Raw genomic sequence first — 14,630 nt, 5'->3', positions numbered from 1 at the left:
ACTACGGTGGGACGTGGGAGGGGGCTTTTTCTGCTGTGGCTCCCCAGTTGGGGAATGCACTCCCCCCCTGGAGGCCTGACTGGTGCAGACACTGGTTTCATTTCAGCAACAAGTTAAAACATGGCTTTTTACCAAAGCCTTTGAGGGCTAATTGGACTCCCTAAGTTTGCACACTATTTTAACTGTTTTATTGGTTTAGATTTTAAATTGGTATTAGCTAGCTTAATGATTTAATATATATTTTAGCTATTTAAATAATGTATTGTTTTATGCTGTGTAATTGAGATCTTAATGATATAGGGCAGGATACAAATGTTTTAAATAAAATTAATAAATTAAAATGCCTGGGCAAATAAAGTATTGTTGTTGTTGTTGTTGTTCAGTCGTGTCCGACTCTTCGTGACCCCAAATAAAGTATTGACCTGGTCCCAAAAAGACTGTAGTGTTGGTGCCAGTCATACCTCTATGGGAAGAGTATTTCACAGTTAGGCTACCACCACAGAGAAGGCTCTTTCCTATGTGATCATGTAACGCAGCTCCTCTAATGAGAGTACATGGAGAAAAGCCTCTCCTGAAGAACTTAAGGCATGAGCAGATTGGTGTAGGTCTATGTGCTCCTTCAAGTATTTGAGTCCCATTTAAAGTTTTAAAGTAGGGGTGGACAACTTCAGAAGGTCCAGGGGCCATTTTCACATCTGCAATCCCCCCACCCCACAGGCTGTACTGTTACAAAAGACAATTTTAAGCAGCATACTGCTAGAATTCAGCAGCAACCCACTCCATAACACTAAAAGGGTTAAATTCAGCTTCTTTGTAAGCTAAATTGGCTCTTAGTATTCTGTAGCAGCTACAGACTGCTAAAATGGAGAAATTTACCTTGCAAAGAAGCTAAATTTGACACTTTTAGCACTCTGTAGCCACTGTGGAATGCCATTTTGTTTTGTAAAAAACAAAAAGTAAATAAATTTGGGGCCACTTGTTTCCTAACCTGCTTTAAAGCCAGAACTTGAACACCAGTTCTGAAACTGTTGCATTGCTCACTTACTTGCTTCCAAGCCCAGTTCAAGGTGCTGCTGAGAAGTGCAACAGCTTCAGAATCGGCATAATATGATTCCATCTGGCTGTACCAGTTAAAGTTCTGGCCACTGTATTTTGCCAATTTCTTCAGTTTCTGTACTTCTATTTAATACGAATGCCCCTCCAAAATGTTATAATTAGCTCAAGCACTTTACATAGGGCTATTTAACCTTCATCTGAAGCCATACATGTTTTACCTACATAGTGACAGTGAGGCATCAGACTTTCCACTGAAAGTTAAATAATGCACAGAGGGGCACAGAGGAGAGCCAGAGAAAGTTTAATGGTGACTAAGGGTGCAATCCTATGCATGTTTAAACAGAAAAAAAGTCCTACAACTCCCAGCATTCCCCAGAGGCTGATCCACCAATCAGCTTGAACTCCACAGTCTCACTCTTACATACAGACTTAGGAAGGAGTATCTGGCAAAAGCCATAATTGACATCATACTAGCCCCATTGCAATGGCAGCTCCACTTTAACAGCCACTTTGAAGCAGGAAGCCCTGACCACACTGCATAAGGCTTTATACTTGCTGCAGCATGTCCTCCGACAGGCTTTGCATAGTTCAGCACCTGCTACAGTTCTTGCTGGTTCCACCACATCCCTCTACACCCACGCTACTAGTTTCCCCACTCAAGTATGGAGCTTGTAGTGCTGAACATATTTCTAGTCTAAATTTGCCAGGTGTAACACCTAACTAGCTGATATACCCACACGTGATATACCCGACGTTGCCCAGGATGTAATTTTGTCATAGGCACCAATTTTTAGAAACACATTAAGGTAGGTTTACGCTTCTCGGAAAGGCCCCATAAGAAAGGTGAAACGTTGAATCCACCAGACTTGATTAAAAAAGCACAACAATTATAATGAGCAGATTGAATAAAAAACACTAAAAATGCAAGAGACTTAATCTGTAAGCACTACGATAATATAATTCACACTGAATCGCGTACCACTATTAAGATGTTCAACAGAGGCTTCCTTGCTGGATATTGCAGGAACAGGGACAGAAACTAAATGCTCTCCACAGTCAGAAAAGAAACCATGAGTAAAGGGGAGGGAACAAACGGCAGCCAGCCAATCCAAGGTGAAGGAAGTCAGAGTGAATGGGAGAGAGACCAGTAGAATGAAAAATGGCCAATAGGATGACTCATAGCTGAAATCAGAAACCTGGCCTGTACCATGATTGAGAGGGTGTGCTTGTTAGTAAGGGAAAGTATAAACAAAGTAATAATGTAACCCAGTGACTCCTCTCATACACTCTGGCAAGTGAGAATGTGAACTAAAAGCAGCAGCAACTGTAGGGCCCAAATGGCAGGCTCGGTGGCCCCTGCAGTGTGATTAGGCCTAGGGCAGCTCCCCCTTATCCCCTGTCTTACAGAAGGCCCTGCAGCTAGCCACAAACACACAAACCCAAAAATCTACAATTCAGCTACACGTAAAACTCTGCTATTTTGCCCTTCATTTTGCAATTGCCTTCTCAATTCCCCCCAGCTCACTCTTTTATGAATAAAGCCCTAAATCTCCACTCCACTGTGTCATCCCAGCCCCTCAGACAGGCGAACACACACCACACCACATTTCACATTAGTGTTAATCACACACTACTAACAGATACATCTGGCATTGAAAGGGGTAAAGATATTTAACACTAACTTGCTTGCTCGCTGGATATTGCAGGAACAGGGGAGAGAAACTAAATGCTCTGCACAGTCAGAAAAGAAACCATGAGTAAAGGGGAGGGAACAAACGGCAGCCAGCCAATCCAAGGTGAAGGAAGTCAGAGTGAATGGGAGAGAGACCAGTAGAATGAAAGAAGGCCAATAGGATGACTCATAGCTGAAATCAGAAACCTGGCCTGCACCATGATTGACAGGGTGTACTTGCTAGTAAGGGAAAGTATAAACAAAGTAATAATGTAACCCAGTGACTCCTCTCATACACTCTGGCAAGTGAGAATGTGAAGTAAAAGGGGCAGCAACTGTAGGGCCCAAATGGCAGGCTCAGTGGGCCCCTACAGTGTGATTACACCCAGGGCAGCTCCCCCTTATTCCCTGTGTTCCAGACGGCCCTGCAGCCAGCCACAAACACACAAACCCACACACAATTTTTGACATATAGATAGATAGATAGATAGATAGATAGATAGATAGATAGATGATTACATCCAAAACATCCCAGCTTTAAAATGGTCTTGATTACACCTTTAGGTTGCAATCCTTCACCCAGTGAAGATCATTCAAGTCCCAATGAAGTCACCAACATGTGCATGCATATAACAATGCACAAGACGATAAACGTAGCAGTCATGTTTTGTACAAGCATAACACATCCTCATATACCATGAGGTACTCGCTAAGAAAATTGTGCCAAAAACAATCTGGATTCTGAAAGTTATGCAGCTTCTACATGTAATTCTTTTCTTTTGAATGATTTATTCTGCTTCCACTAAATACTGGAATGTGTAGTGTGTTTTCTAAAGTGTTCAATGTATCTCACATAACCTCACAGTGATCCTTAGAATCACCCTGTAAGATAGGCTTATTTATCTTTATGTATTGCAAATGTGGAGGGGTAGGATATGGCTGACATTAATAGCCTTCCCTAAATTACCCAGTGAGTCGAGACTTGGATGAGATTTAAACAAACTATTTCTGTTTGCTCTTAGCTCACTTACAGGGCAGAGGAATGGTGATGGGAAACTATGCAACACAAGCCCTCTGCCAGACCACTAGAACTTTGGGCCATAGGGTCCAACTGATTAAAAATCTCTTAAGTAATTTAAGTGCCCCCCCCATTAAATTGGGTAGAAGTTTTCGGAAAGTGTTAAGCACTGACAAAAATCACAAGGAGCAGGTGCCCATCTTAGAAAATGTATTTTTCCTCCCTCTCACCCAGGAGAGAATGCTGTGGCACATGGGAGAATCATCTAAAAAATAAATTAATAATGCTGTTTTCTCCACAACTACTGTTTTATTCATAAGAAGTGTCACGGTCTGGCAATACTACAATCTACTTAGACTTCTTTAAATATCGCAATAGCCCTATACTAGAAATCATAATGTAGCTTTGGAGATTCCCCCCTCATACACCCCAAAAAGCTTCTCTCCAGAGCTGTAAGTATTCTCAAATAAATCCCACTCGTGCTGACTTGTGTTAAGTGCCATATCTTCTTGCTTTTTTCTTGTACTTCTGCCTTGTCCATAATCAAACCACCTCTTGGGGCCACAGCAAGCAATGACCTGGTTTGCACATCAGGACAGCAATTCCTAGGTTTTTTAACCCAGAAATTGTGTGGATGGGCGGAATGCACAAGCCACACACTCATCATTTCCGCTTTTAATTAACCTAGGAATGGGTGGTTTCAGGATGCGCAAACCCAGAACTCTGGGTTGTTTATGGGTTACAGGCAAAACACCCCTCTCACCCCCGAGGATACTCCATCCCACCCCTTCTAGCCCCCAGGACACTTCCTACCATCACAGCTTACCTTTTTCTTTATTCTGGGTGGCTGGGCGTGCTGGGCTGCAGACATCCACCTTTTTATTTTCTAATAATGCCTCTGGGACCCATATGGAGCCGAGGGGCACTCTTGGAAATAAAGATGGGGCTGGAAGCTGGCACTTCATTTTGCAGCACATCAGCCCTCCCTGTTAAAACAAACTTTTTAATGCAAGTATCTAAAAAAATAAAATAAAGATCAGGAGGAGCAGGCAGCCTAGTGGACACCAAGAAAAAGGTCCATGGATACCAAGTTGGAGACCCCAGCCTTATACAAAGGTATTCCTTGTTTTATTACAAGCTTGCAAACAACCACTTCCCTGATCATCTGATGAAAGTATAAATTCCTTCCGAACAACCAGATCTGTCATCAAGTCCCTTCTTTGAAACTTTTCTCCAGCATGCCACATGCCATCAAAAAGCAACTTTTGTTTACGAGTTTTTCTCCATGAGGTTTCTGTGTGGATATGCAAGTCACAGAGCCAATACTCCCCCCCCACTTGCTGTAGCTGCCTGTCTGTCCCTTTACCACCCCAGTGAGAACCAGTTGTCTCACTGTCAGCATAATTATCTGATCAAGTTTAGTAGGTACTGGTTTATTGTGCTCTTCTGTTTACTCTTTTCCAGTCTGCCCTGAGGCAGAGTCATCTGGAATTGATGTGAACTCTGATTTGTTCTTTGCATTTGAAAGAGGTGCAGAAAACAAAGTATTTTGACCTTAGGAAATTAAACCTGATCAGAGCAAAATAAATGCAAAATCTATGTTTTTAGACACTCGGGAGGCAGGGAGAGGTGACTGATGCTTTTTAAAAGCTAGGATGGTAAAACTGGTTTTCAAATAGATACTCATTGCAATGGATTCCTCCCGTGTATATTAAATTGCTTTCAAGATTAACTAAGAAGCGGGGAGCTGATCAAGATGTTGCAGTATACCCCCAGCCTCTAACAGGAGTGCTCCTTTTCAGGGCTCCAGCCATCCTGGACCAAGAGCACTGTAGCACTATTTTTTACAACATTTTTACCCTGCTCTTCAGCCAAAAAGTCTCCCAAATACGATCAATAAAAGATAAGACAGTCCCTGCCCTCAAGCTTACAATCTAAAAGACAGGACACAAAGAAGAATAGGGGAGTGGAAAAAAGCAAACTCAGGCACTGGTTCTTATGCAAAGCTCTTATAAAACAAGCTGGGATAGAAACAGTGCAGGAAGAGAAGCCAAAAGGAGCGAGTCTCTCAGCAGAGCCAATGGAGTGGGCCCCGCTTCCCATTTCTCCCTTTGCTGCAGCTTGATGGAATGGCTGCTGCTAAGTGACAGTTGGAAGGGGAGGGGAGGACATCTTTTTTTCTATTCTCCTCCTCTGAAATCTTTCCCTCCCATGCTATAGAACAGTCACTAAAAGGTTTCCTTGTGGGCCTGTCTGACAGCCTTGAACCTCAGTGCATTACTGCAATATAGTATTGGGGGGCAGGGGTCTGGAGATGGAGAAAGGAAAGAGGTGTCTTTATACCATACCCCCATCCTGAAACCTACCCAAATAGTATAGGGACAGGAGTTTAATCTCACTCACTTCTTCCATTCTGAGGCAGTTACTTAAGTTATGACACATTTGGGTCAGAATCCATGGATCCATAGAAGAGCAATACTGTTCCAGCTTCGGATTTGAAGAACTTGTTTTCTGCACGATTATTTTTTCCTGACAGAACATGATGGTCTGCTTCAGTTGCCCATATCCTTTATGGATTTTTGGTGTTACCAAATTTTACAATACAAAATATGTGAAAATAAGTAAACCTATTTTTATTTGCTATTCCAGAAGACGAAATACTTAACTTATTGCACTACTTCACCTGTAGACACATGCTGCTAAATGTACAGTTTGCTCCTACCAGTGCAAAGCATGCTTTTCGACGCTAGTAAAATTAATTTTTAATCAGTGAAAATATAGCTATGGCTACTAATACACTAGAGAAGTCACAAGAAGCCCATAAAAGGAGTGCAAATGCAGTGTTTTGGTGGTAGTTTACTCTATCCTTCTCGCAAACTTGAGATCAGTCAATTTATAAACAAACACATTAGACATTTAACTTCCACTCATGTTCGGGAGTCTTATTCCCAGCCATAATGAAAGCTCCCTAGGAAGTAGCAAAACTTGCCAAAAGCTTTCTTACTATGGATGACTGTGTAAGTCAACAATTCATTGTTCTGCAAAATACTCTACTTAGTACTATGGAATACATGGCATGTGTATTTCAGAACCACATATATGAAATCACACTGAAAATCATCCAACATGACCCCTGCTCTATGGAGTCCCTTTTCTGCCTCTCAAGTTGCCAAGCAGGCACACTACTATGCACTTGGCCATTAACTTAATAAGTCAATTCAGTTACAACCTGTGTTTCTCTGGAGAGGAATGGAATGAGAATCATTTGCATGAGTTATTTATGTTGCTTATCATCTGTCAGCCGGAAAACATGCATTTTGGTGGAGTAGTTATTTGAAGCAACAGCAATTAGTTCTAGAGTTGCCTTCCCCAACCTGGTATTCCCCAGATATTTTGGACTACAACTCCCATCATTCCTGACCATTGGCCATGCTGCCTGAAGCTGATGGGTGTTATAGACCAAAACATCTGGAGGGTACCAAGTTGAGAAAGGCTGTTTCAGAGGCAAGCAATTTTCTAGCCCGCAGAAGCCAGGTTCAAATGAATCGAGCAACTTGCTTTCAAGTGTGGAGTAACCTTAGCTTACATTTTTAAACATTCAGCAATCTAAAGACTAACCTTTATATTCACCCTAGTTAATATTGTGTTCTTCTAATAATTAACTGTGATGATTACAACAAGTTTTCACTAAAAATCACTGAAATACCCTTCCATGAGTTAAAGGTCTGTCCTTTAATTCCATGAATCAAACCACAGCAGTTCCAGCTTAGACAGTATGCCTTGTATCAACGTTAGGAAATCAGTCAACCAAAATGATAAAGGATGAATCCAATGCCATTTTCCCACTTACAGAACTGCTTCTGTCAGCCGAACCTGGAAGGGTGTGATTCCCCCTCCCCTTTGCAGCCCAGCCCCAAAATCTGCTCAGGAAGGTTGGGCACCTTCCAGAGCACATTTCTGGGAGGGAGGAAAAAGGGAAAGTCCTGCTGTGTGAGTGGACTTCCACTCACATGATGCTGGCTTCTATCCAAAGTCATCTTTTCCCTGTTGTTCAGTGTCACTAATGAAAGACACAATAGAACATATTCATCTGGCTATTGCTCACTAGCAAAGCCACCAAACAAAGTGGCAAACTGTTCCAAATGCAGACTACATGGTTTCATATTTCCACTATGTACAAGAAGCAGAGCCTATCTAGGACAGTGCAGACCCTAGCATTTCTTTTCCTCACTCCACTTTTTCCTTTGGACAGAGAGGCTGCTTTGGACAGAGAGGCTGCTGTAGTTGCATTGGCCAACGACCTCCACCAAGCGATAGATGGTGGAGTGTAATCCTTTTGATCTTCCTAGATCTCTTAGCAGTTTTCAATACCATCAACCATCACCTCTCAAGATTAGGACTGGGGTGTACTGTTTTGCAATGGTTCTGATCTTAACAGGAGGCAGGTTTGAGAAGATGGCACTGGGAAGCTGTTCTTCTCCACAGGACTTGGAGAAGAACATTTGTACTGGGACTTGTGTTTCCAACTTGTTCATAAATGATTTGGAGTTACAGGTGAGCAGAGATGGCCAAGTTTATGGATTATACCAAATTATTAAGGGTGTTGAAAACAAAAAGGGATTGTGAAGAGCTCTAAAAGGGTACCTCCAAACTGGGTAAATGGGCAATAAAATTGCAAATGCATTTTAAAGTACATAAGTATAAAGTGAGGCACATTGGGGCAAAAAACATATTAATTTCACATGTAAACCAATCAGGTCTGAGCTGACAGAAATGCCTTTTTAGGATGGGACTGCACTGGAATTCAAGCAAACTACAGGTGAAAAGATCTGGCTAAAACCAGATTGGGGAAGGCTGGTCTAGCATATTATTCCTTATAACTGCCATCAGCCCTGAACATAAGCCATGCTGACTGGGGCTGATGAGAGTTGCAGTCCAACGCATCTGAAAGGATCTAGGTTAGGGAAGGCTATGTTAGGCTATAGAACAGGGATAGGCAACCTGATGCCTTCCAGATGTTTTGGACAACTCCTATAAGCCACAGCCACAGCCACCATGGGCAATGGTCAAGGTTTATGGAAGTTGGAGTCCAAAATATCTGGAAGGCACCAAGTTGCACACCCCTATCACAGAACATGTTTACTGTTAAGATACTCAACCTCATCACATGTCACAACAGCGCACCATGGTTTAATTTACCTGTGCGGCTGTCACATTGTGCCAGGCACGCATGAGTGTCATTTTTGGATGGCGCCCAGCTCATCCTGTCATGAGAACTCAGGTAGCAGGGGCTGTTTGAGAGTTAGACAACCTTCAAATAACCCCAAAACAACCCCTGCCATCTGGGTTTGTATGACATGACAAGTCATGGCAAGCAGGGCGCCCATAGGCACCATGCAACAATGGCACCCAACAGGCCCCACAGGTAAATTAAGCCACAATGAATAGTTGTGTTATGCGAACCAGATCATTGTACGCTAACTTGCAATTTCCACAATTTTTTTGTTGCATGAGTAGATTTGTAAGCATCTTCTCTTAAAACAATTATTGGAGCCTAGAACATACTATTAAGGTTTGCAGTGGCTTTCTTGCAATAAATGTATGTTAAGGAACTTGCAACAGATTCAGAGTCACTGCCAGAGCAGTGAATAACTAGAAAAATGTTAATGCAGTACATTCATAATAGAAAATAGTCACTGAATAATGTCTACAGCCACTTTGTTTGGAGCATGGGGAAGTATACATACTTTAATACTTTACCACCACCAATAATAAAAGCACTTCTTATTCCAAAAACCTTCAGTGCAGATTCTGAGAAGTGTGATTCTTTAGCAAACTCCACTTCCCATAGAAGTGAAGATCATAAGACGCTGTGTTTCCAGGATATATAGTCCAGAGGTCTACCAACAAAAGGATCTTTCTAAGGAAGGCTTCACAGATCAGTTCCCAACAGATAAGGTTGTCACCACATGTGGAAGCTATGCAGAGTATTCAGCAATACTTTACAATTGGTTTATTAAATTTCTATACCGCCCATTTAACTGAAGCTCTCTGAGCAATTCACAAAACAAGTTGTCCAGTTTGTTACCAGAAAACAAGTAGTAAGTACAAGTACCCCAAGTGTTCTTCACATCGCCATGGAAAATCCACTGCAAACCCTACTGCTGCAAGATGCACAGTAGGCAGTGATCTTACATGTTTTGTTCTAGACAACTAGACATGCAAGTTGCATTTGCTAGATGGAATAAGAGTAAGCTTCTGCCCATCCTTTGAGGTCTGTTTGTGTAGCATAGCAATGGAACCTATTACACCTTCTACTGTGTTGTATCACAAGCTTGGTTCCAGAAAGCTTTGGAAAACTTAGACCTTCATGTATGAAGTAGCACCTGCATAACAGCATGGCTTACACACAAAATGTTTCACACAGTGGAGACTGGTGATTTCGATTTTGATGGGGCAGTGACTCCGTTCTGAGTTTCAGTCAGAACCAGCCAGAACTCTGAAGGAGCTATCCAAGGTGCTGAACCCAATCCCCAAAAGAAATTCAGTACCTTGGATAGCTCCTTTGGAGTTCTGGATGGTTCTGGCTGAAACCCAGAATGGATCCACAGCCCCACCAAAATCGGAGCCAACAGCCTCCACTGGTTTCTTACAAGCGTTGAGGTCTGCTTTATCAGAAGTGACGTCTAGTGATATTACTAGCTTGAATTGGGGTGATAGTGGTTTAACCACCTATGACATCCAAAAATACTTCATAAGGCCAAGTGTGACCTTACACAAGGTAGCAACCTACCTTTTAAGCCAAATCATCCGATAGCAAAGGGATCCACAGCATGCCCCACAATTGGAATTTGCAGAAACTATGTGCCAGCTGAAGTTAGCAAGTGGGAAAGGTGACTTAAGCATCAGTGCAAGTTTGCTAGTTACACCCTATTAATATGACCTCTTGGCAGTACAAAAATGGAACCACAAAATCGTCAGGCTTCTCTGACAGCTACTGTATGATAGCTAATACAGGCATAAGGATATACTATCATGCGCATGATAGTCAGCAGTATGTTTTCACCTGCTGAAACAGTTGGCAAGGAAGTTCCCTAAAATATATATACACTGAGGACAGCGAGTAGTAATGGTTTTATATCAAATTATGTTTACATCAAACACAACAATAATCTTATTGGTTAAGTTTTGCCTTTTACAGCCCTAGGCTTAAGAGTACACAATGGTCTTAACAGTGCCTTCTTTTTAGGGCATAACAGCACACGTTTCCTGTCGCTGACTTAAATGAAAATTTCATACAAGCTGCAATTCATCACACTGGTTAATCTGCTAGTGTTTAGCTCTGGACATTAGCCCTTCATTCCTCAGATTTCTAAATAGTGAAAAAAAGACAACTGCAGATGGTAATCACCTCAATATTTACTTATTTTAACATTTGTAACCAACCCTTCTGCTGCAAAAGCACCACTCATCTAATCTTGTTGCATATTTTACTGTACTTTCTAAAAACTTTATTCCCCTTCTAAAAACTTCCAACTTTTAAGTTAACAACTTCCAATTTCCCAGCTAGTATCAGTGGCATCAGGCAAGACACAGCCTTTACAGCTTATAAACAAGAGACTATCACCCAACTACTTTCAGAAAATGTGCCCTGTATATATACCCATATATGCTTGCCCTAAACAATGCCTCCTGAACTTAAGCTTGAGACTAAATTCACAAACAGCACATGTACTAGAATAGCATTTATTTTCAGAAGGAGTCTTACCTTATTTTCTTGTTTATTAGCAATATTTGGAGCCTGGATGATGATGTCAATGTCATCATTCCTTTTGCATGGCTGTGAGCTCACCAGGTGCTCCTGAGAGCTCCAACTGAACTGGGAGGGTGTGGCCTGAGTACTCCCAGCAGCTGTGTGGGAAGGAAGCTTCAATCTGTTTCCTGCCTCCCAGCTGAGCAGAGCAGAGGAAGCTACTCCAGCTGGTCCAGGGACTATAGAAGCACACAGGCTCCCAGAGAGAGAGTGGACAGGGAGAGCAAACAGGAGTTGGCCAGGGGAGGTCAAGGAGAAGGCCCCTAACTTTTTTTTCTTCATTTCTTTCTTTTAATTTTTTTAAAGTTCTTTTTCTTGTAACACACACTTCCATACCAGTGGGACTCTGTTTTTAACCTCCAGTGAGTAGAGGACCAGGCACAGGCTACTCTAGAACAATCAGAAAGCCAGACACAAAAAGGGAATAGAGGCTATGGAAGGACAACACTCTCCAGTGGTGGTGACCTGCAAGGTGTGTGCCATGTTTGTTTTCTTGCCTGAGAACAACATGGCCCACACGTGCAACAAGTGCAAGCTGATCAAGTTGTTGGAAGAAAAAGTAAGAGGACTGGAGTGGCGAGTGGCGACCCTCCAGGGAATAAGAGAACACGAAGAGTTCTTGCACAGAACGGTGGAACTTCAGCAGCACAGTGAAGAACAGAAGCTAGAAGAGCAACAGCAAGCAGAGGCAGAAGAGGAAAATGCTGTAGTGTGGAAAAATGAAGTAGGGCATACTCCTTGGAAAAGGGTGACAGGAGCAGAATAATTAGAAGACACTCGGCACCAGTGGAGGTAGTGGAGCTATGGAAACATTTCCAGGTACTTGAGGATGAGACTGGAGGACAGCCTGCAGAGGAAGAATTACAGGGGAACCTGCATGAGAGCGAGCAAGAGGCTGAAGGTCAGTCCAGCAAAAGCAATGAAACCAACGCCTACAACAACAACAGAAGAGTAGTAGTAGTGGGAGATTCCTTGCTGCGTGGGATCGAAACCCAAGTATGTCGCAAAGACCTGTGGACTCACCAGGTATGCCGTCTCCCGGGAGGACGGATTAGAGACGTGAATGAAGGGTTGCCTGCACTTATAAAGCCCACTGACAGGTATCCCTTTCTTCTCATCCATGTGGGAACAAACAATACTGCCAAGCAGAGCTACAAAGAAATCACATCACACTTTGAAGCTTTGGGAAGGAAACCCAAGAACTTTGGGGCCCAGAGAGTTTTCTCATCCATCCTTCCAGTCGTTAGGACAGAAAGGGAAAAAAAGATACTCCAGGTGAATGACCAGCTACGAAGGTGGTGCTGACAACAGAGATTTGGATTCTAGAGCCACGGGCTATACTTCCTGGAAGATGGACTGTTGGCAAGGGATGGGTTGCACCTCACAAAGGATGGGAAGAATGTGTTTGGCCACAGCATGAAGAACTTCATCAGGAAGGCTTTAAACTGAATCCTACAGGGAAGGGAGATGTAAAGTTGGGGGTAACAATGGACGAGGACTCATGTACCACAACGTAGCGAACAGCTCTAATAGCGGCCAGTAATAGTCTTCAGACACATGTAGGAAGAAAGCCAGACTATGAAGCACATGGTCTTCGATGTCTATATACTAATGCCCAGACTATGGGAAACAAACAGAACAAACTTGAACCCTTAATACAGGAGGGAAATTATGACTTGATAGGTATAACTGAGATTTGGTGGGATGACTCCCATGACTGGAATACAGCAATTGAAGGATATAACTTGTTCAAAAAGAACAAGAGGAACGGAAAGGGAGGTGGGGTTGCACTGTATGTGAAAAATACATTGTTGTTGTTCAGTCGTTCAGTCGTGTCCGACTCTTCGTGACCCCATGGACCATAGCACGCCAGGCCTTCCTGTCCTGCGCTCTCTCCCGGAGTGTGCTCAAGTTCATATTCATTGCATCCGTGATGCTATCTAGCCATCTCATCCTCTGCCGTCCCCTTCTCCTTTTGCCTTCAGTCTTTCCCAGCATCAGGGTCTTTTCCAGGGAGTTTTCTCTTCACATTAGGTGGCCAAAATATTGGAGCTTCAGCTTCATTATCTGTCCTTCCAATGAGCGGTCAGGGTTGATTTCCTTTAGGATGGACTGATTTGACCTCCTTGCAGTCCAGGGGACTCGTAAGAGTCTTCTCCAGCACCACAATTCGAAAGCATCAATTCTTCGGCGCTCAGCCTTCCTTATAGTCCAGCTCTCACAGCCATACATTACTACTGGGAAAACCATAGCTTTGATTAGACGGACCTTTGTCGGCAAGGTGATGTCTCTGCTTCTTACTATGCTGTCTAGGTTTGCCATAGCTTTCCTCCCAAGGAGCAAGCGTCTTTTAATTTCATGGCTACAGTCACCGTCTGCGGTGATCTCTGCACAAAAATATAGGAGGATGAGCTTGGTAGCCCCATCGAGAGCATCTGGGATGAAATAAATGGAGCAAAGAATAAAAGGAACATGGTGGTCAGAGTCTATTACCACCCACCCAATCAAGCAGAAGAGGATGAAACTTTTGAAAAGCAAATTGCCAATTTTTCAAGCATGATATAGTAGTAATGGGGGACTTCAATTTCCCCAATATTTGTTGGGAGATGAATTCTGCAAAACATGGCCCCTCCAAGAAATTCCTGACGTGTGGCAGATAACTTCCTCCTACAGAAAGTATAGGAAGGAACTAGAGCATTGGCTTTCCTTGACTTGATCCTAACCAACAGAGATGACTTAATGGATAAAGTAGCATTTACAGGAACTCTGGGGGAAAGCGACCATGTTATACTTGAGTTCTTGGTTCTAAAGGAAGCAAAAGCCAAGTGTAGCCAAACCTGAACCCTGGATTTTAGGAAAGCTGATTTTAATAAACTCAGAACAATGATCAGTAAGGTCCCATGGCAAGCGACTCTAACAAGAAAAGGAGTCCAAGACGGGTGGGAGTTTTTAAAAAAGGAAATTTACTCAGCATCCTAGAGTAATAAGGGAACTGGCAGAAGAACTCTCAGAACCACTGCCTATCATCTTTGAGAAATCAAGGAGGACGGGTGAAGTGCCAGATGACTGGA

The 14,630-nt window shown here is 42.8% G+C and overlaps 1 protein-coding gene across 5 annotated transcripts in view; it reads right to left on the bottom strand.

Annotated features, from left to right (window-relative positions):
• Positions 1–14,630, bottom strand: part of PTPN12 (protein tyrosine phosphatase non-receptor type 12) — a 99,569-nt gene that overhangs the window by 75,012 nt on the left and 9,927 nt on the right. The window contains exon 2 of one of the 5 annotated variants that reach the window (XM_084811518.1): positions 4,573–4,732. The exons of 3 other annotated variants lie outside the window; for them this stretch is intronic. In XM_084811518.1, coding sequence (XP_084667644.1) covers positions 4,573–4,617 — 45 coding nt within the window. In that variant the 5' untranslated portion in view covers positions 4,618–4,732. Of the gene's footprint in view, positions 1–4,572; positions 4,733–11,514; positions 12,995–14,630 lie in introns of those variants that run through there. One more of the 5 variants, XM_084811514.1, reaches the window with a different exon arrangement.

Source organism: Heloderma suspectum, chromosome 7, assembly GCF_057233095.1.
Source record: "Heloderma suspectum isolate Gila_16-S chromosome 7, 16-S_ref, whole genome shotgun sequence".
Lineage (NCBI taxonomy): Eukaryota > Metazoa > Chordata > Lepidosauria > Squamata > Helodermatidae > Heloderma > Heloderma suspectum.
This window is presented reverse-complemented; position numbering and strand designations above follow the sequence as displayed.